The 25,973-nt window shown below is 38.3% G+C and overlaps 1 protein-coding gene across 1 annotated transcript in view; it reads left to right on the plus strand.

Moving 5' to 3' along the window:
* CNTNAP2 (contactin associated protein 2) overlaps window positions 1-25,973 on the plus strand; it is an 864,917-nt gene that overhangs the window by 80,992 nt on the left and 757,952 nt on the right. The window contains exon 3 of the mRNA XM_074146844.1: window positions 5,346-5,539. Within this exon, the coding sequence (XP_074002945.1) occupies window positions 5,346-5,539 (194 nt within the window). The remainder of the gene's footprint in view (window positions 1-5,345; window positions 5,540-25,973) is intronic.

A 25,973-nucleotide genomic window follows, 5' to 3' on the forward strand; every position in this document is an offset into this window, starting at 1 on the left:
GTTTTCCTTTTTGTCTTGATTTATCTTTTATGTAGAGGAATGACAAGCAATGTCTTGAAAAATAGCAAGGTATCAAACAGTATTGATTTCAGGCTATTGCAGTGACCTAGAAAGTGTTATTTCTCATTGAAAGATTAGGTTGTGTTTTTCCTACACAAATAAGCAGATTCAAACTCTTAAGAATGTTTCGGGTTATTATTACATATTTATTTGAAAAGTCATTTTTTTGTTTCCTTGCTGAAAGGCTATAGAAATTTTCTATGATTAGATAAAGTAATCCCTTGAATTGTAACTACCACAAATCCTAAATCTTGTATCTGTAGCTTTCTGTAGTTTGTTTTCTAATGAAATTTCTGATTAAGGATCCTCTCCTTCCATTCATATCATTGAAACCTTTTATTACAGATTTGAAAAGACTAAGAAAACTAGTCTTACTGCAGTGCTGAGGGGTTTTTTTTAATTTTTTTTTTTTTTTTATTTTGTGATTTGAAGTTGGGAAGGATGAACAAGTGTGACTAAAACGAGAACGGGTTCTTCTAGTGCAAATTAATCTTTCCAGTTCCAGTCATGAATGAAGAGTAAAGTACCAAATATTTCAGAAGAGAGGAGATTTCTAACTGAAATGGAACAGACGTTTTAAAAAAGCATCAGCATGTCCCTTCTTGTAGATCTGTAAGCTCAGTAGCATATGACAGTTCAGATAAAAATCTCAAATCTGTAAGCCTACCCCAGCTTTGCTACTTACTGATAATTCATTGGGGCGGGGGGGGGATAAGAAAGCAAGGCTAACTCATCATGTAGGCTTTCTTCGTGTGCATTAAATGGGAGCTAGCTCACTCAGCTTTGAATAGGGAGCTGAAATGTATAATTAATTAAAAGGAAGAAATTATACATGAAATTTTGCAAAAATAGACCAACATTGACTTGAATTCTTTATACTTCTAGAAATATATTAAGTGCTCTCTTTTGCCTGTGTCATTTAGAGAGAGGCTATGCTTTTCATATTGTTTTCAATTCCACAGAGTGAACCTGTAGAACAAAATCCAATAAAAACATGGAAGTCATTGGCGTTTTCATAATTAAAAAAAAATAAAGTTTTGAACTTCAGGTCTTGTAAAGTTGCTAATACTTTTTGTTAGCTATTTTCTTTATTTGGTGAAAAATCATGAAAAGATTCAACTTTACAAGTTCTTAGCATTCTGAATATAGTTTTATGTGTCTTCTGCATCACTGAGGGTGTTTTTTAATAGTAGACTCATTACGCACTGTTTGCTCACTCTGCAGTAGGAGCAGATCAAATGACTTCCCGTAGCTTGTTTTGAAAGTAAAGCTTTATGGAATCTTCCATAGCCACCTTTTACCACGGAGATGCCCTGGCTGGCTTTGCTGATTAAGGCTTTTAGGCTTTTCTGCCCAGGAAAGTTTCTTGGATGCACAGGGATATGTGGGCCACACACTCAATGGTGGTTTCGCTGTTGCTGAACTTGCAGTTCTCCAACACCTTCTGTCTAAGGTTGATGGCCAGTCATTCTTGTTCCAGTTGCCCTGTTCGTAGTGTAAAGTGCTCTACCGTATAAATAAAAGTACTCAGTGCCTCTCTTGGTTAATATCACTGAGTCAATTATTTTGGCCGCTGAGCAGGTGAAGATGTTTGATCACATCAAATTTTGGAATAGCATAAAAATAAAAATAGGAAGCATTCACTGCATTCGTTGCACCTCTACTACCAAAGAACCCCATAAATGCTCCTTAGCTGTTTAATGAAAGTAAAGTATATTATATGCATATGTTCAATATCTTTCAAAGACTTTGTAGTTCTAATATCTTTCTAATAATTTGTAACTCGCATTGATTTCGTAGTGGCATTTGGTATTAAAAGGCAGTACATGAAGTAAAACAGAGTACCATATAAAAACCCCATGAAATCCAGTGCCTTTTTTCTGCCACATTAAAAAGTGCAAATAAAGCATGTAATAAAATTCAGAATATAGCCTGTAACCATTAAAAAGAAACAGTTTACACCAAGGTGTGAAGAGTAATACTGTGAATAGCATTTATTCAACAAATTTAATATACCATTGCAGTTTCAGTACAAAGTAATGCTTACTGAAAACTATTAACGTGCTGTCATTTTACTCATTCCTTAAAGATAATTCATTATTCCGTCATAATATGTTGGCCATAAAAGTAAGTGTATGTTGAAAATAATGCCATATTGTGGAAATCAGGTTTGGTTTCCAAATTCGCCACTCCTTTAAAAAGGCAATAATATGGTGTTAAATATTTTATTTGTCAGTAACTCCTCTATTCCCAGTGCAATAGCAAACCAACTTCTTCCTTCCAGTGAAGAAGCTGGTATTATTCAGCAAAATATTTAATGATATGCTGAGCTGTGAGCATATGCACATTTCTAGGGATGTGAGATTTTTTTTACCTTTTTAGAGGGAATGGAGACACAAACGTGCTTAAATTCCTCCGATGAATTCAGGGCCTTTGCAAGGATCTCACGGCAGGGAAATTTTTGTATAATCCAACTTTTTCATAATTTAGAGTGTGCACCTGAAAAAAAAAGGACTTTTATTAATCCTTGAATCAATAGAGGTTATACGTATCACAAAGAAAATGAACAAAGTAATCGCCACCCCAAATTACACAGCTTGATGAATCAAAGGGGAAGAGGAAACTTTTAATTGATGCCCACGGGCTGTTTCTGGTGAATGGCCGATGCCTGCCTAGACTGATCACCGTTCCCTTCCCATGCTGGTCTGCGAAGCAGCACAATTAGCTATAATCCAACATGTTTCTCCTCCATCTCTTTCAGTATTTATTTATGTACTTGCTTGGAAAAGCTGGAAGGCAAATGTGAAACTAAGAGAGAGAGAATTAGGTCAAGAAACCGATGGTGTAATATTGTTTGCCGCTGCCTGCAATATTGACTAAAAGTCTTGTCTCTCGTTTATTAGAAATGGTTATAGGGCAGGCTGCCCTGCAGCACTCCTGCTTCAGGCTCCTGGCCGAGGTGGGACCGTTGTGTCACACATCTCTAGCTTTTGTCAGGCGTGATGTGAAGAATGTGTTCTGCCTCTTCTTACATCAAAAGAAGGGGGGAAAATGAATGTTAGCGCTCAACTTTTTTCAACCTTTCAATGGATTTGTAGGTGAAGACTTTCTGAAACCTAGTTGCAACGTGCAATGAATGAGTACGTTAATCGGTTAAAGAAGGCCAAAGTCTCATCTCAGTAATATGAATGTACTAAAAGAAAACAATATCATGTTATTATTAAAAGTCTTCAGTGTGTGTAACAAAATCTCCTGGTTTAGTGTAAATCTCCGGCATAAGTAAAAAGCGTAAAAACCGTAATGTCTATTGCAGCCTTCTTGCAGCCCTAGTATGTCATCCTTTCTCAACAATTGCATTGCTGAAGGACATTTTAGTGATGGATTTATCAGTTCTGTCTTTCATAATAATTTTGGAATGCTCACATTTGAACCTTACTTATTCTGGAGCCACCAAAGGGTCCTTTTACAAAGGTGGCTTTGTTACATGGGCAGCTTCTTATCCTTTGTGTACCATCAGTCTCAGATATGCCAACTGCACAGGGGTGTTAGGACAGAGAAAGTGGCACCTCTGCTCACTGTTCCAATCGCCTTGCATAGTAGTCACGAAGAAGCTATATTCTAATTTTAAATGACCAGTTATCATTCTCTGCAAAAACAGAGCGAGTTTGAATTTGGGAATGGGGGGAATACTTTTCCCTGCAAGTGCTTTTAGTGTTTTGGTTTGGTGGGGGTTTTTCGTTGGTTTTTGGTTTGGGGTTTTTTTTTTTCCTAAAAAATCTAAAAAAAAAGGCATTGAACTATTCCCTACCCCTAAAGTACCCTGTTTATAGTGCTGGGTATAATTATCTGTACTGCAGGGACAAAGCACCTAGTGTAAATCTTAAAAATTTTAATGAATTCGATGTCATTGCCATAGTGCTACATTTTTAATTACAATGAAAGGCAATCATTTATGACATCAAACGATCCCATTGATCTCACAGCATTAAAATGTCCCGTGACCTGCAAAAGTTAACACCTGTAGCCGCTGAATGAGTTTTAGAATTGTCTAAGACTGAGGCAATGCTGCCGCCTAATGATGGGAGTATATAAGATGCAGTAAAGCAAAGAGTTTCTTGCTTGACAGTCAGGCTGGGTTTGAGACATCAGTTGAAGTCTATAAGTGAAATTTAAATTTGGCCCATGGACTAGACTATATGATTTCATGGTGTGCCAGGCCATTTATTTAGTTCAAACTTAAAATAAAAGCAAAAAATCCCCAACCCTGTAATCACTTCAACTCTGTAAAGTTTTTGTTTTCTGCGTCTTAACATCTGCTATGAATATAAAAATAATGATTCTCCATTTTTCTCTGTATTGATAGATTTTTTTTTTGATGTTTCATGCATTTCTTAACACTTATCATTATGCTAAATACATAATTATAATATCTATCTTAGAATTTTTATCATTTTTCCCCTTGATATTTTTTATTTCTGAAGAGTAAGAAATTGCATTAATGTCCTAGTATTACATTTACCTATGTATCATTTGCCTTCTTTATTTAGAGCAGTTCATTGTAGCCCAATGGCTGGGAAGAATATTGTTAATACTGTCAAGTATTTTTACTATCAAGTTAATTCCTAGACCCTTCCTAATAACGTTGTTCCTAATAACATTTCTGCGAGGCGTCTGCCAGCGTAATCTGTGACAGCTTGTACACCCAGCAGATGGAAACTGGATCTAGCCCTGCAGTACTTGCTCGTTTTTCAGTTCTTCTGGTAGATCTTTCAGTTTGTGCGCTCTGGTAAAACACAGGAGAGCAGAGCTTGCTCTTATTTCCTCCTGTTTTATCTATATTATCTCTTTAACGTGAAATGCTATTGAAAAGGCATGCAAAATCCAAAGGTTGTTATTGATTTGTGCCAGCTTACTCTGACAAAAGATTTCATGGCAAATTGGTCAACCCTTGAACAATTATAATTTGGCAAAAACTAATAAACTGTAATTAAGGCATTATAAAGGCATTGATTCATTAGCAGGCAGCCCATTAAATCATTATAATTACATCATGAAATGATTAAGGCAACAGAGTTAATGCATTTGAAGCCTGTGCTAACGATGCGGTTTTTTTTATAAAAAAAAAAGTGCAATCATATTTCTCTTGTATATGTTCAAGTGTTTTTTTGTGATTACGCTGCTCTCAGCTGGGCTGCCTTCCAGCGCTCGGCACCTTCACAAGGTGTTCGCTTCAAAGCCAGTGTCGGAGCTCTAAATCTCTCCCTTCTCTTTCAACCCCCCCCCAGGTGCGGGAGGTTGGTCTCCCTCAGACAGCGATCATTACCAGTGGCTGCAGGTGGATTTTGGGAGCAGGAAGCAGCTCAGCGCTATTGGGACCCAAGGCAGGTACAGCAGCTCCGACTGGGTCACTCAGTACCGGATGCTCTATAGCGACACTGGGAGGAACTGGAAACCGTACCACCAGGATGGGAATATCTGGGTAAGTGACTGGTGTAAAATGGAAGCGTATGCTGTAGCAACGGTGACTGTGTCTTTAGGAACCGTACACCTTGTACACCTCTTCCGTGCTATTGTTGTGAGGACGGACCAGAGCTTAGCACAGAAGAGAAGGACTCAATTTGCCCTTGCAGTCAGGAGGCCCATCCCTGGATGAGCAAAGCCTGTTTGGGACGATGGTGCTTGTCGGAGCACGCTGATGGTTTCTGGTTGTTGGTATTCCTCAACGACTCTCTTATGCTTAGCCCTTCCTTTCCCTGTGTTTTCTTTTTACTCGTTTCATGGAGTAAATGTGAGACACAAAAGCAGTTTTGGAAATTGTGCTCTTAAAGAGAACGTTTTGGAAGGCGATTTGTCCTTTGTGCGTATATGTGCTGGGGAGCAGTTTTATCAAGTAGGTGGTGTTTTCCATATAGATGCTACAGGGATATTTATGCTATAATAATTTTAGCAAAAAGCATATCACTTAGTTTTCTCTTTTACACTTATCATGGATAAGCTGCTAATTTCATTCCTGCTGAAAACAGTAGCCTTCCATTTTGCTGACAAAAAATGATAGCTATTACTTAACATGCCTGTCCTCGTAGCAGCTTTTTCAGATGGTTAATCTTTTTCAAAAGCATACTTTGAAAACAGCAAAATGCTACCATTCTTTCTAAAACCAAATTAAATTGATTAGTTATTATGCCTCATCAGAAAAATATTGTCAGAGCTGACAAGTTTTAACATCGTGCTATTTGAGAGTCACATTTTTGCCAGGTGCTTCTTTTATTAAGGTCTGTTATTAAAAATGAATGTCAAATATAGAGCATAAGGTGAATGGTTTTATCTGTATAAGAAAAACTCGCTTAATATGTGGAGTACATAGAGGCAGTCATTTTTTATTAGAGTATTGATTTATTGAAAAAAGCCTCCTCCACATGCCAGATAGGATTCTGAAAGAGGGAGAAACTGAAGTCCAGAGGACGGGCAGGAGGGAAGAGAAGAACATTGGTCAGTGCTTTAGATTCCTTAGGATGTGGTGGTGTGAATGTTGTTCATCAGGGCTGGGGGGAACTTGTGCTTAAGCTTAATTAATATAAAAGAAATTATCTTTTAAGGCCACTTACGTATATAAAAATACTTAGAGCCTTCAGTGTTTATGTTATCTTAGAATGTAGAAAAGCTTCTTCAACAACCACTACTGAAATCATGAATAATTTTTCTTGGGAACGGGAGAGGGCTGTGCAGCTGGCTGAGTGAATAATATATAGAACAGGACAGGTAGGCTAAGGACAAAATCTTTTCTTACTACCTTAAAGGGAAAAATCTGTTGACGATGTGTGATTTGGTTGATTTAGTCACAGCTGTGACTGTTTGTTTTCAAAGTGGCCCACCTTTCTAAGGGCTTTGTAGAAAGTCTTTATTCTTGGATTGTTTCTTAATACAGAAATAGTGAAAACTTCTTCATGAAAGAACATTTAATTTTTCTCTTTATTAGCAATTATGTAGATTGGTGAATTCAAGGGGAATGCTGTTGGTCTGTTATTGACCATCAATATCACTTGCCAAACCATGGGAGGAGTTAGGCAGAAGCCAGCTACTTCTATTTGGAATGCTAAATCTTTGGGATATGCTTAGCAAGCTGTTCGCTGCAGTACTCCTGCTGTTCATGTTCTGCAATTTTTATCCAATAGGAGAAAAGTAGGGTTTCTTTTTTTTAAAAAAACAAAACCAACCAAACACAAAAACCTCAACCACAAACTAGCCTATCCCAGCTTTCTTTTGAAGAACAAAGCTGAGCTACTAACAAAAAAATAAACCTAGGGGTCTTGAGTCTACTTCTAATGTGCCTAAAAGTGTTGTTTCTCTTGTTAAGTGATGTCTGAGCCTCAGTTTAATCTTGAAAACGCTGTGTTTATTAGCTGTTAATAAGTCTTAAACTTAATAAGTCCCCAGGGCAGGGGAGGTGCCCGAGCATGGAGCAGTACTGTTGTGCTGTTCCAGTAGTGTTACGGGGAGACAGAATTCCCTGATGTGGAATTGTGGTGATGCAGCATTTCCCATCACATCTTCCTCTTAGTGGCACTTTGTACAAGAAATTAAAAGCAGCAGAAGCTGTGAGGGCTGGATCAGACCACATGAGCCAAGCATCCAGCAGTGGCAATTTAAACTCATAAAGTCAGATTCTTCCTGGCTGTGATAATCTGAAAAGCCTCAGTTGATTCTGGTGCCCTTTGAAATCCTTTAGGAAGTATTTAGTTTTTCCCTTTGGATTTGTACCTTTTAGAAGTTTTATCCCCAAGAGCATGGTGCTGTATAGCCTTTGATTAATGTCCCTCTTCCATCATCCCCATGCCTGGGTGTCACTGTTTCCTGACTACAGTAAATTTAAAATTAAAGGAGAAAGCAAAGAAAAAGAGGAAAATAGGAGTGCAAAGTTCAACGATATTTAATACTAAGACAGTTAACGATATCAAATGACACAACCAGAGGATGAGATACCAGAAACAGAAGGAAATAAAAATAAAGCTCGCTCGATGAGTTGGAGAGACAGCAAAGGAGAAGTAATTTCCAACAAAGATCTAGTTAAGAACAAACCATGATAATCTGGATAAAATCCTGAAGTGACCCCCTTCTGTATGCATTAGTCAGGGAGGAAAAAAAGTTCTATAATTATCACCAAAGTGGGAGAGAAATCAAAAGGCTCTCAGGAAATCTGCGATGGGAAAAGTGCTTTCAAGGTGAATTTAGAGTAAGCTTCCCAGTTCTGTGAAATAGATTTTCTGACCCCACCCCTCCTGGGCTTTTGGATATTTTCAATTTCCATGAATTTTAATGAGATGAGTGAATGTGGCCTCTTTCCATAAAACGCCTAGCAACTGGAGAATTTTGATCACATCTCCTACCTTCGCTCTTGTAGTCTGAGATTCTAATTTTGGTAGGTCGTGAGGTTTCCCTTCTCACGTCAATCCACTGGGGCCTTTCGTGTACACAGTACATCTTTGTTGTGGTATAGATGCTCATTTTGGTTTCTACATCAATGCCATCTGTCTATTTGCCTAAAGAATACATATCAGATGTGAATCTACATATAATACTGTTTCTATTTCCTAACTCAGATATAGATGATGTAAATGCCTTGCACTAAGCGTAATGCAAATATGCCCTATAGGTATAATAAGAAAATACTGACATCTTATGAAAACGTTGAGACTCAAATTAAAGTACTAGTGGCAGAGCTGGGCACCTCTAAGTAACATTCAGGCCGTTCCTAAAGGAAATTGAAAGATCCTTGGTACAACTGAAGAGGTCTTAAGAGGTGTCTTTTAAAATTCCCTTTCTGTGGTAGAACTTGTGATCAGCTCTCGTCCATCTCATTTTCTTATTCTTGGGAACATCAAAGTCAGGGTGATGAAGGAGAAAGTGTGACTGTAATTATAAGTTTCAAAAAAAAAAATATTGTTGGGAAAGGTGGAGTGCAGACCCTTTGCACATAACCTCCAAATTATATTCTGTAATTGACTCTTATCTTCAGCCTCCGTGAACATCAGTGGAGTTGCAAAGATGTAAATAAAAGCAGATTTTGCTTTTTTACAGAAAATTTAGCCCTGGACGAAGTGGCTGCTGCTTCAGTTGAAAGTAGTTACATTTTTTTGGTTTTGTTGTTTTTCTTTCAGTTTAATTAAACATAAATTGAGTTATGCATGATACCTGCTTTTGTAGTATTTTTATTACTGAAAAGATATTGAGTTACTAGGTGGCTTTCACTATGAAGAATGGTTTTTGAGAAGGAATTTTAATTATCTATTTACCTACTAGCTTTAAACACAATTTATTTATCTTTTCTTTTAATATTGCTCACTCTGTTCCTTTTTTGGTGAAATAATCAGAAATCCAGTACGTTAACTGTAAAATGAACATTGCATTTCTCTGGGCAGTGAGGAGCAATTTACTGTTTGAAAAATGCAGTCTCTTCATTTACATGGTTCCCCTTTATATGGAAGGAAGGAAGTTGGTAGAGCACAGTAGATTTAACTTGCGTAGGAAAATGAGCTCTCAGCACTTTGGAGTATTTTGACGTAATATTGAACCAAAACTGACTGTGAAAGGAAGCAATAGTGAGTGGGATGATTAACTTTTTCAAGCTCTTTGAGACTTCAGATGTTTAATGCTCTTGGGTGCCTTTGGAACACCAACCATCAGATAGACCAGAAGTAACCTTTAATGTCTAGGTAGATACAAGGCAATCACCTGCAGCTCCAGAAAGCTGAAATTACGTGGGAGCCATCTGCTCAGTGTTTCTGTTCCTCCTGACGTGCTAATTCTGGTTAGATTATTCAGAGAAAGAAAAATCTGCAAGCCTTATCACATTCCCAGTTCCTTCCACCTGCCCTACAGAGCATCATTTACAGCCAACCAAGGGCTTCCTACATGCGTCTTAGAATACAATGATTTGTTTATAGCAACTAGAAGTGAAGAACAATAAATTCTAAGATACACTCACTCTGTTAGGATATGCAAGAATTATTTGCTTTGTAAAAACTGTCACTGCTTTTTCCCTGAGAGCCAACTTATTTCCATGACCCTAAACTAACCAACGTTAGTGAAGTATGCTACAAAAGAGTTCTTGGGTTGGATCCTTACTGCCGCTCTCCTTTTTGTGGTTGCTCCATGAGATCTTGAGTGGAAACTTAAATCCTAGAAAGATTTGCTAGGTTAATGGGCTTATGGGTCTGGGTTCTTTTGCCTTTTTTTAAAGTACTTCTATTGAATTAAGTAAACTAAATCAGTTCAAGAAAATACTATGACATTATACTGACTTGCAGTTATGGGAGCATTTCAAAAATATGAAATGTGATTAGAATGGTCTGTGACTTGCTGTTGTTTGTTGCTGGGTTGCTACTGGAAATATCAGGTACTGTGCAGACCTATTTTAAACATGACAAAATGGTATGGTATATTAGTCAGTGCAAACATTTTGACTAGTGTTTATAGCAAGGCCCCAAAGTCTTTTGGGAAAGTTGTGAATTTATTGTTGTTTTCTATTTAAGGATGCCCTGACCTATCCTGTCTGAAAGGATTTTTATGTCTGGTATCTTGCTGTCTCCATAGCAATGCCTGCAAGGTGACCAGTGTCATTTTTACTGGCACTTAATTCTCCAGGTATTTTATTGCTAGAAACACCTTTTATAAATGTTAACTTTCCTCTTGTGGAAAAAAAAAAAAATTCTCATTTTTCTCTTGCAGTCTCTTGAGTGCCTTTTATTAATTTCATTATACCTTTGCTTGCCTGGATGTTATGTCTCCGAGTCCCTGTCTCCCATGCCTTTATCTTGGAAAGATTAGTCCGTTCACAAGAGCTAATATCACTTCTTATGGGTGTATTGGGCGAGTGAGGTGGTGTAACTCCCACTGAAGTCAGTATGGCTCAGCACTTAGCGCACGTCGTTAACCTATACGTCGAGGGCCTGTGACTGAAAGGGTATAGATACAGGAAAATATTTCTTCTGCAGTAGTGAAGCTAAACTCTGTTACAGATCTGTGCAACGGTCTCTGCTTGCTATTTCGTCAAAAAATAGAAGGAGTGTTGATAGGACACCTTTAGAAATTCAGGCAGTTGCTGACAAGGAATTTTTAGAAACCCTGAAGCACAGAACTTTACAGATAAACATCAGTGCTGTCCTGATGAAACCTGTTTCCTAATCTCCCCTTCTCTGTGTGGAATGTTAGGAGAAGTTGTATAAATTTTTAATGCATTTAGAGAAGCACACTTGGGGTTATCTGGAGTATCATGGCAAAAGATATCTATGCCAAACACTGTCACAGCCACAGACTGTATTTGTATTAAAATGACAGATCTGATGGCCTTTTGCATGTTGGAATACTAAGATTAACACCAAATTGGAATAAACCATAATGCTAGTTTTAAATCCTGACTTTTCAAAAAAAAAAAACCCTAAAATAGATACTTACAGATATTAGCTAGGTCCTCTAGCTAATAACGTATTTCACATATGAAACTATGGCCTGATTATAAGACCTTCTAAACATATTTTTGTTTCGAATCATTAAAGTCACGTATTTTGTGCAGGAAGAAAGACCTTTTATGTTTGTGTTTGTTTGGTTTTTTTTTTTTAGTAGAAACATGGATTCATGAGTTTGCTTATAATTTTAAATAACATTTTTTAAGGGAAAGATTGAAATTATGATTATTTTTTTTTTCACTGCAAGCTACTCATCCTGTAGCGAGACAGACAGCCTAATACAATTATAGTCTCTTTCTCTAGAGAATCTATCTCCAGAGGCACAAACAGAACTATTTTAATCTATCAAAAAGTATGCCAAGTAGAGAGAAGACAAAACTCCTCCTGGTGCGGTGGCTCGGCTGGCCGAGCCCTCCTTTGATTCTGTAGAAGCCATTGAATAAAAACAAAATGGCTTGGTTTTCAAATAGAATCATGGAATTGTCTCGGTTGGAAGGGACCTTTAAGGTCACCTAGTCCAACCATCAACCTAACTCTGTTTTTAAAAAAAAAAAAAACAAAAACCAACAACCCATCACTAAACCATGTCTCTAAGCTCTATGTCAACCCGGCTTTTAAATCCCTCCAGGGATGGGGCCTCAACCACTTCCCTGGGCAGCCCATTCCAAGGCTTAATAACCCTTTCCATGGAAACATTTTTCCTAATCTCCAATCTGAACCTCCCCTGGCACAACTTAAGAGTGTCATCATCTTGTGGTGAATACGGTGTGCAGTCCTTAAGGAAGCCTGCAGGAGTGCCTTGTGTATGTCCTTAATCAGCTCAGCAGTGACAATAGCCTTAGTCATGGCTGGATGGCATCACGTCTCATCAACAAATCTTTCTAAGATGTAGATTTTGTAGTTCATGTGTAGCACCAAGCAAGACCCACGCTGGCTGCTGTGCTGGGCTTGCATAGCAGTAGCGCCTCCAGTTCTCAGCTGGTAGGTACAGAGCTGAGGTAAGTGCATCAAATAGGCTCTTAAAACTCCAAGCTTAGTTATATAGAGTAGGTTGTCCTCAATCCGTTCTAGAAAGCCTGAACGCTTGCTTAGGTGATTGAACCAAAGCTGAATTTTCAAAGCTTTTTAATTTTTACAAGTTCTCTATAGACGTACATTTGAATGTATAGATTAAGATCTACTGGATAAAATGGACTGTAGCAATTTCCTTGCAGCTTGTTTGGCTGCCATGTATGAATATGTTGAGTAATTTACGTGTCTCACATAATAGCAGAAGGTCAGCATATGACCAAAAATCTGCTTTATGGCACGCCTGATCTTTTATCACTGATAGATATTGATTTTTATATTTTATCAAATATTGAATAAAAAGTGGAACTAGCATAGTGTAGCTAATCTTTCATTTGATAAAAGCATTGTTAGAAATAGAAGTTCTAGTGATCTCTGCAGATTTAAAAGAATAAAATAAAATCATTATACAGATATTTGACATGCCTTAATTTAAGTTAGAGTATGTGGAGTTAGAAATCGTGAGTCTTGCCCATTTACTTAGCCATCAGGTTACACTATATTAAAATGATTCTTCAATGTATTTGGTATACATGCTAGACTTCTGTATGGAGCTGTCTGTAGCACTGTCAAAAAGCTGATCTGCCAAGGACTTTCTTAGTCACTTCCTATTTTTTCCCCATGAGGGTGATGAAACCCCAGAAGAGATAAGTTGTGGGGCAGCTGAACCAAATGACCTCCAGAAGTGTCTTCCAGCCTGTGATTCTGGGTGGTGTCTGAGAGGTGCCCAAACTGCTAACTCTTGAAATGAAGAGGCAAATCAACCCCAATATATTCTGTGTTTCTCCCCTCTTTGATGCACGTGGCTTTCGTTTCTGTCTGCAATTTATAGCTGGCTTCAGATATTCTGCGGTGAGATACATCACAGAATATCTCTAAATGTTAGGAAACTTCAGATGTTAGTTCTAACTTCATGGCAAAACCCATCTGTAGCACCAGTAATCCTATTGCAGTTCAACATCTCCCTCTTAACAGTGCATTTGCAAAATGATTTCGGTTCTAATCCAGTAAAGGATCTTGTGCCTAACATTTTTTTTTTTAAAAAAAAAAAAAAAAAAAAGGGGGTGGTGGGAAAACATCCACACTTTTTCAGTGGTGTGTAAACTCTGGCTTCAGAGCAGGGGGGCATTTTAAGGGTGAATTTGATAAAGCTGCTGCTGATGCACTACATGTCTGTGGCTGTAGAGATAACTTCAGCCTGAGGGTTCTCAATCTGAACGTTTTATGAGCAATAAATGAACATTACAATATGAAAAAGTTAGGTTCATAGTTAAACTCCTATGTGTTATTTCTTAAATTTATTTCTCAATTTGGATTTTTTTTAAAATATCCTCCGAGTCATTAAGATAGCTAGAGAATAGTACATTGTTGCTGATACAGATTCTATTCAGAAAGGTATATGAAGAAGACCTTAACTTTCTGCTGAAATTTAATTCTTGTTGGGTTAAATAGAAAGCATGAGTAAATTAAATATGTACTTAACACTTTCCTGAAAAGTGTTTGGTTTGTATCATCACAGAGTGTCTGTACTCTCTGTGGTGTTTTACAATTTTTTTTTATAACATTATTTGCTATAAATAGTTGCTATTTTAGGTACAATAATATTTTTCACTACCTTTTATAATCCATATGCTTATGCACGGTACAATAATTTTTTTCACTACCTTTTATAGTCTATGTGCTTATGCACACAGATTATGAGTTAATCTTTACTAAAAACTGTTTTAGTAATGTGAATGAAAGTAAGAAAAAAAAATTACAGAAGTTTCTGAATTGCAGTACTTCAGTACATCACAAACCTGCTCAAGTGGGGAATTACTGTGGATTAATAGTGCTGTAATTCTAATTTCTTGTAGACAAATAGAGGAAAACTTGTTTTAATTCATTTGCAGTCTCTCAAATGTGCCTATCACTTTGGTTTATTTTATGTACATAAATTTAACTGAAATTGTAATTGATGTAATATAAACTTACAAAGCTATAAAAGGATTTGCATTTGTGCAGTTGCAGGCAAAATTGGTTCATACTGATCTTTAAAACCTGGTGTGGAATCGTTCCTCCTAACGCTAACATCTGTCTGCAGATACCCCGACAGAGGAGTAAATCCCGGCTCCTCTAGCAATAAAGGCTCAGTAAGGGCTAAACCTTGGCTTGGGCATAGTTTGAGTTAGATTGGCGATACCCTCACCGATAGCGATCAGCTGACAATGGTAATTTTTTCCTCTTTAAATATTAAGCACAAAAGTCATTGGCTGTGCTAAGTTGTGTTAAATGCTAGTTTTAATTAACGTGTTTTTCAACATGCTTAGCTACAGTTAAAGAAGTGCTACAGTTAAAGAAGAGCATTTGTCTGGGTATTCATCCTAAAGGGACTACCCACAGGAAAAAAGTCTTCCTCTTTGGAGGAATAGTCGCACTGTCACGATGTTAGGAAGCAGAAGTGTCAAAAATCATTGTTTCGCAAACTTTTTCAAAGTATTATTCCGACTTTGTCTTACAAAATCTGCAGTCAAAATGCTCCATAAAACAAACTATAAGTTATTAATAGATTTCTTACTCTCAGGTCTGTTATCTGAAAATGTTAGAGAAAAGCTCATATGATGAATCACTATGATCCTGAAAGTTGTTTACTTTCATGCTTATGTCATTAACTAATGTCTTTTTTTAAAACTTTTCAGTTTTACTGGTCCATATCATAGATTTACTGGAAACCGAGTACGGTTTTGTACCGTCAAGTCAGCCTCCTTAATTCATGATAGATTTTACCAGAGAGCCAGAAGCGAGGGAGGAGAGGGAGAGCGCTGTTGGACAAACGTATTCAAGATGTGCCTCTTTAAAGCAGCATTTTCAAAACCATAAAGAGTTTCGTATCCATAAATTGGGTAACTCCCAGTGCTTCAAGAAATAAGGCAAAGCTGCTGACATGGCACTCTTGTTAAGTTTCCATAGAGAAAATAAGTTCAGATGCAATCAGGAGCAACTGTAACACAAACTTAAGGCTTTTGAGACTTGAAGATTATCGTTATATTACACTCAGGCTTTTTTTTTTTTTTTTAGATATAAAAAGGATGGGACAGAGGTTCTGCAGCAGAGGTTAGGGACTAGGTTAATATTTAGTTAACAATGAAATAGTAAAGGCAGACTCTCTCAGGAGAGGGAGTGGGGGGAAGAAATAACACATCACACTGTACCATGCTAGACAACAAGACCACGAAAATTCTGCAGATATTAAATGGCTAAACCTTCACTATGTCCAGTATTAAAAAAAAATGGGGCGAGGAGGGAGGGGAAACTCTGTCAACCTCAAGTATTTAATCAGTGGAAATAAGCCAGGAAAGAGAATTCCTAGTGCGTGAGAGCAGATGCTAACGACAGACCTTAAGGTGAACTCTTTAAGAGCTTTTTGGCATGGCCAGGCTGTCTGTGTCAGGTAAAAAAATATAAATATAAAATTTAAAAAAAAAAAAGTTTAGCTGCGAATCAAATAGATCAATGACAAGAGTTCAATTTTGACTATCTCACCAGGCAACCTATTGATTAGATCTTTTCCCCATATTTCATTCAAGTGTGTGACTAGTGGAGTGCTTTTATTATTGCTTTTGTGTTTAGCATGGAGTTACTGGCAGATACATTAGTTGGAGCTGCTTTCAGATTCATTGTTCTATCATTTTTTTTCAAGGTTAGGTTGATAAGAAACTATTAAATTCTGCTACCTCCATTTATGCTGACCCAAAGGTTGTTTGTTCTTTCACCGAGAGGCACAGTCAGAATAAACTCCTCTGGCTGGTGGTAGCTCCAGTCTAGATATTCTTTCACTTCAGAACAGACTTCCTTTGAACACCAAGAGCTCCGTAATAATGACTCTTCCCTGATGTGACGTCATGATCAAACAAAATCCCTGTCACATTAGGGCTTCAGTTTGATGGCTTATCCCGGTATAGAAATGTTTATATCATTATCCTGTTTATATTATACCTAGATTTGCACTAAAGAGGTGGGGTTTGTGTTTGTTTTAGGAATTCTCCAGGACATAAAAACTAATTCATGGCTTCCTAGCTCTTGCACACGTAACTTTTTTTCCCCATCTCTAGACTGCCTGGTTTGTGTGAGGAATACCTTGGGAGTGAAAGGAGAGATGAATACATAACCTGCTGATTCTTAGCATCTTTGGCTAATGTGTTAAAACTGGTGAATTAATATACCTGTTGTAAATCCTTTGACATACTATGCATTGGAAAGGAAGAAGTTCTTTTTATATAAAGGTGCAGACTTCTTCCCCCCCATTAGTACGGTAGCGGTAAAAGCTGCAAAATCCATAATTATTGTGATCTAATAGTATTTAAGCAAATACTGTTGTCACAGTTCAGTTCGAAGGCTAAAAGCTTCAGTCTTTGAAATCAGATTTAAAAACTTATTAATTTCTGAATACGGGATATAGCCATTAATGTTGTAGTTAGAGCACTCAATTTCTATTTATCTGAAGATTGCAAATTCTGTGAAATGACTTACTGGAAAAATAGTTATCATATATGTATTGTGGAAGTACAGTGAATGTAAAAAAGGTGCGGAGATGCATAAGGCAGAGGAACACCAAATTTCTGTCCGATTAGTAATACACAAAAACGTCCAATGGCATTCAAAGCAACTACTTGACGTCAGTAGCCTACTGATGAAGGTAATACAAAACTGTCCTTTCCACATCTTGCATTGCTACTTTAAAGTACAGCACTGTAGGGACGTTATAAGTGTCAACGCAGCTCCGCTCCCTGGAAGTGTGGGAGCCAGAGGAACATGAGCAGGTGGGTTGCTCTCTGTGAAGAGATGCTGAAGAGCTTCCTCTTCCGAACGACGCCTGACCTACGGAGGTAAGGGAAAACTATCAGAGGTAAGCAATGCTCACTGCTTGCTTTCTTTGCTAATTAGTAGTGTCTGCAAGACATTACCACTCTCTCTATTCTCAGCACAGTTCTCTTTCCACTACAGCAGAAACCACCTCTCCTTGAAGTACAGTGGTGTCCTTGTGCACCGTAGAGCCAGTCTCCCATCAATAAAATCTGCCCTTGATTTTTTCTCTAGTTTGATTCCACTTTCCCACTGTTGTCTAAAGAAATTACACTGGCTATAACATACCTGAGTACATTGTAATGGATTCAGTTTACTGCTAACATTATTTTATTTTCTTGTGGGGATTTTCATTGACTTTTATCAGTGTTTTTTTTGGCATTCTCTTTGCATTGAAGGTGGAGAGAACCTTGAGTTAGTTTGTGGGGTTTTTGACTCTTGAAAAGTTTTGAAAGACACCTTTTGTACAGGGAAAAAAGAAAGTGAGGTGAGAAATCATAGGCAACTTTGTTCTGGTGTTCCTAGTCTGAATACAGGGGAACGCTTCTACTTTTTTTTTTTTTTTCCTTATTTAATTTCTTCCAGCATTAAACTATAATGAGATACTTTAGGTAGAGAAGTTTAAATTTTCAGTGTTGTGGGGACATTTACTGAATATTCATATTTCATAAAACCACTAGCTCTTAGTTGCTCTAAAGTGTGGTTGTACAGACTGAGATGAGCAACATCTAATCAGAATGAGCCTTAAGCCTTGAAGCACTTAAAGGTTGAAGCAGGAATATAGTAATGCATAAATGGTCCAATGTGATACTTAAAAGGGTCTATTCTCTTTCTATAAATTTTATTGTAAAATAAACTATTTTTTTTTGCAAATAATGGCATTAATATGCTGAACCTGCTGCATTATGGAATATGGTTCAGCATGAAAAACTTCTCATCTGTTTAAAACCCTGCGTGTTTGGTAGACAGAAAAGGTAAATATCACGGCTATGGATTACTAAACCTTCTTAAAATAGACCTGTAGGATCAGTGGCAGAGTCAAGGAAATGTAATAGAGATTTCAGTTCTCTGAACTATGGTATCTGGTAATATTTGATGTGGGTAGACAATGTCACTGGTACTAAAGAGAGTTTCCTGGTGCTACTTAGCATTGTCTCTACTCATTGTTGAAAGCTGAAGTCCACAGAAATATATCATCACACGAACCAGAAAAAACTTAAGTATTCTAGAAGACTTTAGAAATACATATATAGGAGATACTGCTTTCTGATGTAGTGTTTGTGAAGGTGGATGTCTTTGGTATTTCTTACACCAATCCTGCAAAGCTTTGCTATATTCAAAATGTAATATTTTTAAAGTTTGATGTGCAAGAAATGGTGGTTACTTGTCTATCGTTTTGGAAAATGAACATCTCCATATGAAGCTCTCTCTGTAAGCTATGTAAGAATTGAGTCATGAGATCTGAAGTTTGAGATGAATGCAAATATGAATATTTGAATGCAAATATGAAGCCCAGCTTTATATTAGAAATCAGCTTTACATGTAGAAACAGGCTATAGTTCTCCGGAGTGACACTTAATCTTCCTGAACCGTTACATTATCTTTTTCCTCCTCCGATTTCTTACATTGCTCACACTACTTATCTTTTAGCTCATTCAAGAAATTAGTCTGGGGGTTAACACTCAGCAAGTCATTAAGTGACTAGTGTGTAACAAATGTATTGCAGAAAAAACAATATTGTGTTATTAACTGCAGGTCACACAGAAATGCCTAACACAAAGTAAGTTACAAGGGCAGGGCAACTTTCAGAAGGGTTTACTGCATGACCTGGAAATCTTCATATTATTTTAACCTAGCTTTTAGCACAAATTCTTGTGAGAGTGAGAAACAAAGATGCATCAGTTATTCCTCCCACTCTCTCTGCTCTTCATATCAATATATGCTGGTTTTACTCTTCATTGTAAAGAGTGAAAACTCCCCCTTCCCCTTGTCTCCATCGTAGTCCGTTTTTGCTCGGCCCAGGGTGAGCAGGCTGTATTAGAGCTGGCTCAGCTTCTACGTTAATGTAGTTGCAGAGCTTTTGGGTAACGGCTGCCTTTTTTCCCCCCCATATCAGGCCACTTGAGGATCTTCTTCCATCATATCCCCGTGCCAGCCAACCTCTGATCAGATCACAGCAGCACCCATGTGTCTGCATAAAATGGTAGATGTACTTCCCCATGCACTCTCACACTCACTCATTTTAGCTGAAACCTTAAAGGGTAAGGAAAATTCAGTCAATGACCAATCTTGATGTGCTAAAGGTTTAAAAAAGTCATAAGTAACACAAAACTGGATGTTAAGAGGCTTATTAACTGAGTATATAAATCTCACCTGGATTACTTTTTTCTTTTTTTTTTTTTTTCCTCTCTAATGACAAATCCCGTCTCTTCCCTCCACATCTTAAAGTGAGAGGACCATGGGACCTGATACGATCTTGTTTCATGTGGTCGTTGTAGTTAGTCGTTGTCATACCTCTGAACCATCATTCTTATTTTCATGGAATCATGGAATTGTCAGAGTTGGAAGGGACCTCTAGAGATCATCTAGTCCAACTCCCCTGCTAAAGCAGGGTTGCCCAGAGCACATCACTCAGGACGGGACGGGGCATCCAGGCGGGGCTTGAAGATCTCCAGAGAAGGGGACTCCACACCCTCCCTGGGCAGCCTCTTCCAGGGCTCTGGCACCCTCACCGGAAAGAAGTTCTTCCTCATATTTGAATGGAACTTCCCATGTTCCAGCTTGTGCCCGTTGCCCCTCGTCCTGTCACTGGGAACCACTGAAAAGAGTCCGGCTCCATCCTCCTCCAACCCACCCTTTAGGTACTTATGAACATAGATAAGGTCTCTCCTCAGCCTTCTCTTCTCCAGGCTGAAAAGTCCCAGCTCTCTCAGCCTTTCCATGTAAGGGAGATGCTCCAATCCCTTAATCATCTTAGTTGCCCTACGCTGGACTCTCTCCAGTAGTTCCCTGTCTCTCTTGAACTGGGGAGCCCAGAACTGGACGCAGTATTCCAGTTGTCGCCTCACCAGTGCAGAGCAGAGGGGGAGAATGACCTCCCTCCACCTACTGGCCACACTCTTCCCTATGCAGCCCAGGATCCCATTGTCCCTCTTGGCCACAAGGGCACATTGCTGGCTCATAGAAAGTTTCCTATCCACCAGGTCTCCCAGATCCTTCTCCTCAGAAGTGCTTTCCAGAAGATCCACCCCTAACCTCTATTGGTGCCTGGGGTTCTTCCTCCCCAGGTGCAGGACCCTACGCTTGCCCTTGTTGAACCTCATGAGGGTCTTCTCTGCCCAGCTCTCCAGCCTGTCCAGGTCACGCTGGATGGTGGTGCAGCCCTCTGCAGTGTCGGCCAGCCCTCCCAGTTTGGTATCATCAGCGAACTTGCTGTTTGTTTGTGTGTCACTTTTTTTTTTTTTAATGCACTAATAATCTGTGTGCGCCCCTCACCCGGAGAGCTGAGCACCAGGGGCTGTAGCTCAGGCTTGGTTTCAGAGGAGTTTAACCTGCAGAGAACGTTACCTCTGTGCTGCTGTATCACCGAACACTTCTCATACTGGTGCTGCTCTGATTGCTTTATGTTAGGACCAGTTCATTTGCTGAGGACAAGACGAGTTACGAAGCCGCGAGGTAACTCCCTGGCAGCAGAAGCAGCGCCAGTAACTGGAGCTGTAGGACAGTGGTACGGGAATAGAACTGAGCAGCTCACGAGTGCCTGACTGAAGGCGGCTTAGTGAAAAACAAAATGACTGTTGATACATTGAAATGCAAGTCTTCAGGAAAACAAAACCAAGCAAGTACGATGATAACATAATCATTATGTTAAGAGCCAGACTTCCTGTTTTCTCACTGATAATGACATTGAGCATGTCACACATCCTCTCATTTCACTCTCGCCTCTCTGAAGTTATCTGATCGGTGGAGTCACCGTTTGAACCTGATTTATAAACTGCTGAATGCCACTATTGCCGGTATCCCCATCAACTATCTCTGGCCAGGCTGCTAAAGTTAAATCCATCTCTGTTAATCAAATTGGAGGTAGCATAACTACTAAGCACTGTGGAGAAACACTTCTATACCCATAGTCTTGTTTCCTCCTCTCACCCCAGACGCAAGCCTTTCGTGTCTGGCCTTTGCCAGCTATTGAGGTGCTGCTAACGTAAAAGCACTTTCACTCTGTGCTTTCTAAAACTAGGTCGAGGAAATGCTGCTTCTTAGTCATCTTAATCTGAGAAAGCTGTAGTGTGTGGGACTTGTTTGGCAGGGTTATCTTGATGTCCTTTAGATAGACCTTTTACACAATAAATGAACTAAGAGATCACTGCCAGAATACATCAAACAGTCCTACTCAGAAATCCCATTTCACTAGCAGAATAATTGGCCTGAAAAATAACTTCTAGAGATTTACACTGTAATCTTCATAAAATGATCCTTTACTGAAGCTATGGGAGAGAGCAAGAAGGACAGTGAAGTTTGCAGCATGCCTGATGCTTTGTATTATTGCTATTAAATCAATATTGGTATTAAGTCAAACCTGTCAGTAGACTGCAACTAAAAAGAAATAAACTTCCTGTGACTTTAGAAATGGTATCATCTCATGCGATGCTGATGGTGTTATACTAGCAGACAGGAGAAAACAGAGGAAAAGACCTGGAGAAAGGAAACAGGGTACTATAGAAGACAAATAGAACTTCGAATAAAGAAATGTTATACATCTGCTTGCACAGGTAAAAATCTTAGTTGTTGTTGAGGTGGTCTTTCAAACCTTGAGCTGTCATGATTAATTCCCTGTTTGGAACTCCCAGTTTTAGAGTTCACCATCCTGTTACTGGAAAATTAATTTAAAACATTGATTATCTTAAAAAGTGTCTCTCTAAAGTGAAAAGATTTTTTTATTACTGGAAATAATCTGGATTTCCAACTTAAAGTGACTTTTATAATGAAATATGTTACCGATAACATCCTAACATGAAGCTAGTTGCTGTTGAATGATAAACCTACAGATGTTTGTACTGCACACAAAGTTTATGAACACCAAGATTTAGTTTGATTCAGATTTGGATTACGTTCCTTAGCCGAGCCTTGTGTTTTGTTGCGTTATATGAAATCTTCTATCTCTTATTTCACTAAGCACTGTGACCTTCATGTAATAATTTTTGATTGTCCTACATAAATTGCAAGTATTACAGAAGAATGGAAGATTCAAGATCTATTCTGAAAGAAATTTGCTAAATCAATCATTCAGTAAGAGAAACAAAGAAGTTCATTGAGATAAGGTCATTAAAATGCTAACAACCCTTATTCAATAGGGGATGCTTGTTCAAACTACAGCAGAATTGGGATAGCCTTTGGGAAGAAATTGGGAAGCATTAAGGAGAAATTTCTAATGCTGTGTTCACAGAAACCCCATGAAGCTTTCAAAATAACCCTTTGATCTGAACAAAGACTACTTGATCTGCCAATGCTAATTGGGAAGGGCCCATTCTTGGCCTGAAGGGCCAGAAGTATAATTAATAGTGTAAAATGATGTTGGGTTAAAAGTCTAATATTAATGAGAAATTTTAATATTCCTAAGTATCACAAGAGCGGAAGCAGAAGCAAGAGTCCAGAAAGATGACTGAAAAATTCTGCTTATAATGGCTTCTAGAGGAACAGACTTGAACTCAGGATTTGGACGCTGAGTAACCAGTACCTCGTAGTTACAGGATGGGTCTTCAAGTAGCCATTGTATTGTTCCTGCTTGAGGGATGCACTGATGGGATACACAGCTGCTGGTGAGATTTGTCATTTAGAAACTATACATTGGCAATGGACGCTTACAAGGACAAGATATTTTCTTCTTGAAATGATGGATTTGTCAAGGCTTTTTCTGAGCTATCTATACACATGTTGCAAATCAGCAACTAAAGGGGCAGACTATACTAAGAAATATTATTACTAACACTCACTGAGTGAATTTGATTTATGGGAGACATTTTGAACCTGAAAGTGAGAGAAAGCATTCCATACAGGAATGCTTGTTGAACACAAGCATTGGACACAATTGAACACAAGTTGGACAGGTTGTTGAACACAAAATCTGCCATTAATCTTCCGAAAAGGAAGATTTTTCTTTCAATAAAGGGAAAGATTTCTTTCTGTGACTAATGCAGCCTCATGGGGTTTATTGCTTTAGCATGTTCTATGCTCTCTCTAGTCAATTCTGCATTGTTTCATGTTGGACAAACCTCGTAACCAACGTGGACAATGTTTGTGCCTAAATGAATATTCTGAAAAGGTCATACCAGTGACTAGACAGTTCTTTCCATCAAAAGAATACAGCAAAAGGAAAAAAAACCACAGCAAATCTATTCATATACCACTGAAGACAGATTTAATGGATTAATGCAACTTAGAGTAGAAAGGACAGCTCGTCATCAATTGCTGCACAACTTGTGGATGTTTGACTTCATAAGAAAAGACGTTACCCATTAGTCTCGCTTGCTTGAGAGAACTTGAAGAGTCCTTAAAAACTGTCACCAAGTGACAAAAGTAGCTCTGTATTACATGTGTTTCATCATAACCACCAGTCTTTTCCTTGGAGGAGCTTGTTATTAATATCCAGGAAAAGGAGCAATTGCCCTCAAGAACTCTTACGTATTCCTGGCAGAAAAGAAAAGAGCAAAGCAAAGGGTATGTTGTAAATATGGAAGCAGGTTGCAGAAAATAAAAATGTTAAGGAAAAAGTTGCTCTGTGTGGATGGACTTGCTTACTTCCCAATGAGATACCAACTACCAAAAAAATTATGGCAGAGCAGATAAGAAAAAGCAGTCAATTTGAGATGGCTTACTGATAAAGCAGGGTCAGGGTGGTCTTTGAGTCGCCACTATTTGCACTCACTCAGAGCTCAATGAACAATTTGAAGTCAGACGACAGTAGTTCCCAGACTTAATGCCACAGTTCAGGGGGCGTATGTTTGTTGCTTTCCCCGATCTTGACTTCTTGATTCAATAAGATGTTTATCGTCCAACTCCCACCTGTTCACTACAACTTAAATGACACTGGGATGCTGTAAATGCTGAACAAAGGGGTTTTTTTTTTATTTTTTTAAAAAAAGTTGTCAAACATAGTTGTCGTGTAAAAAGACTAATACTTCTCTTTGTAGGCACACTTTATCAAACTGATCACTGTACGTACCAGGTCAGTTCACGTTACCGTGTTTTAGAAATAAAACATTATCCTTTCAGAGTCATCTCTATTGGTCTGTTTGTATAAAATATCAATATTTCATTTGGGGGATAGTGACAGGGAAACATCTATTCTTCTAGTGGTCAAAACATCTCCTGATGGTCCATATGACGTTTATTATGAATCAAGTCACCTTCTAAGACCTCAGTTTGGTTCTATCCGAGTTTATGGAATGACAGCTCTGTGAATCTATAGGACAATTTCTACTCTTCATTTATCTGTCAAAATAGATTTCATAATTGCTATCCCTTTAGCAAGTAGCATTAATAGCTAATCCTCCATTTACTTTTTTCCACAATGATAAAGTAGATTTGCGCCCACATATGAGATATAACTTAAGTGAGTTATTCTGTTTAATATTAGTCATCCTATCTTTTTTTTTTTTTCCCCCCTCCAGAGACTGCATTGCCATCTAAGTAAATTGAGATTATGTACCTTAGAGAAATGTGCTCTTGGCATCTACAAACCGCTTGTTGTCGTATTCAGGCAGTAAAAAGGGGCAAAGAGGGAAAGGTCACAAATGATGATGGGATTATATGACAGTAGCGGTTGGGTGATGTGAACAGGAAGCATGCAGTTGAACCAGCAGTCCCTCTCAGTTGGGAGAATAGCATTCATGCCATGTGAGCTAAAAAATTTTCTGTAATGTGTGAAAGTTGCAGCCCACTTATTGCGATGCATGATATAGTAACATAGAGTACTTTCCAAAGTATGTTTTTTTTACCGTTCACTAGATTTGAGAACCCAATTAACTGACAAGCAAGTTCTCTACTACTTTTCCCAGGACTCTGTATCCTACCAGTCTTTTGGTCAGATGCTTGATTGGTGCTATAACAGAGATATCAAAGTTACCCAGTGTTAAGTAGGGATCTTTTGGACATGGTTCTTAATGTTTTTCCTCCTAGAATCAAAATGACTGGGAGAATTGGAAAAGCAGTGGGAGGAACCAAAGTATCTGGGATATCATCATCATATGTATATAAGCTGGTCCTCGGTATTCTCCAGATAATATGGAGAGAGGTAAAAACGCTATTCCAAAACCTTTGGGATAGTGGAGTCCTCCCCCATCAAAGTTCAGTGATGCTTGACATAGTCTTTCCAAGTCTTATTTTCTTCCAGTACTAGTGGTACATGGTGTGCAAATGAGGACCACGTCACAAAGGGGAAGGAAGTCCCTGTGTGCTACATCTGTGCTACATCTGCACAGCAGCCCCCACCAGGAACCCCCAGCATTAATGCTTCTGCTGAGCAAATACATAAAAATAAGA

The sequence above is a fragment of the Numenius arquata genome, chromosome 4 (assembly GCF_964106895.1).
Source record: "Numenius arquata chromosome 4, bNumArq3.hap1.1, whole genome shotgun sequence".
NCBI classification, from domain to species: domain Eukaryota; kingdom Metazoa; phylum Chordata; class Aves; order Charadriiformes; family Scolopacidae; genus Numenius; species Numenius arquata.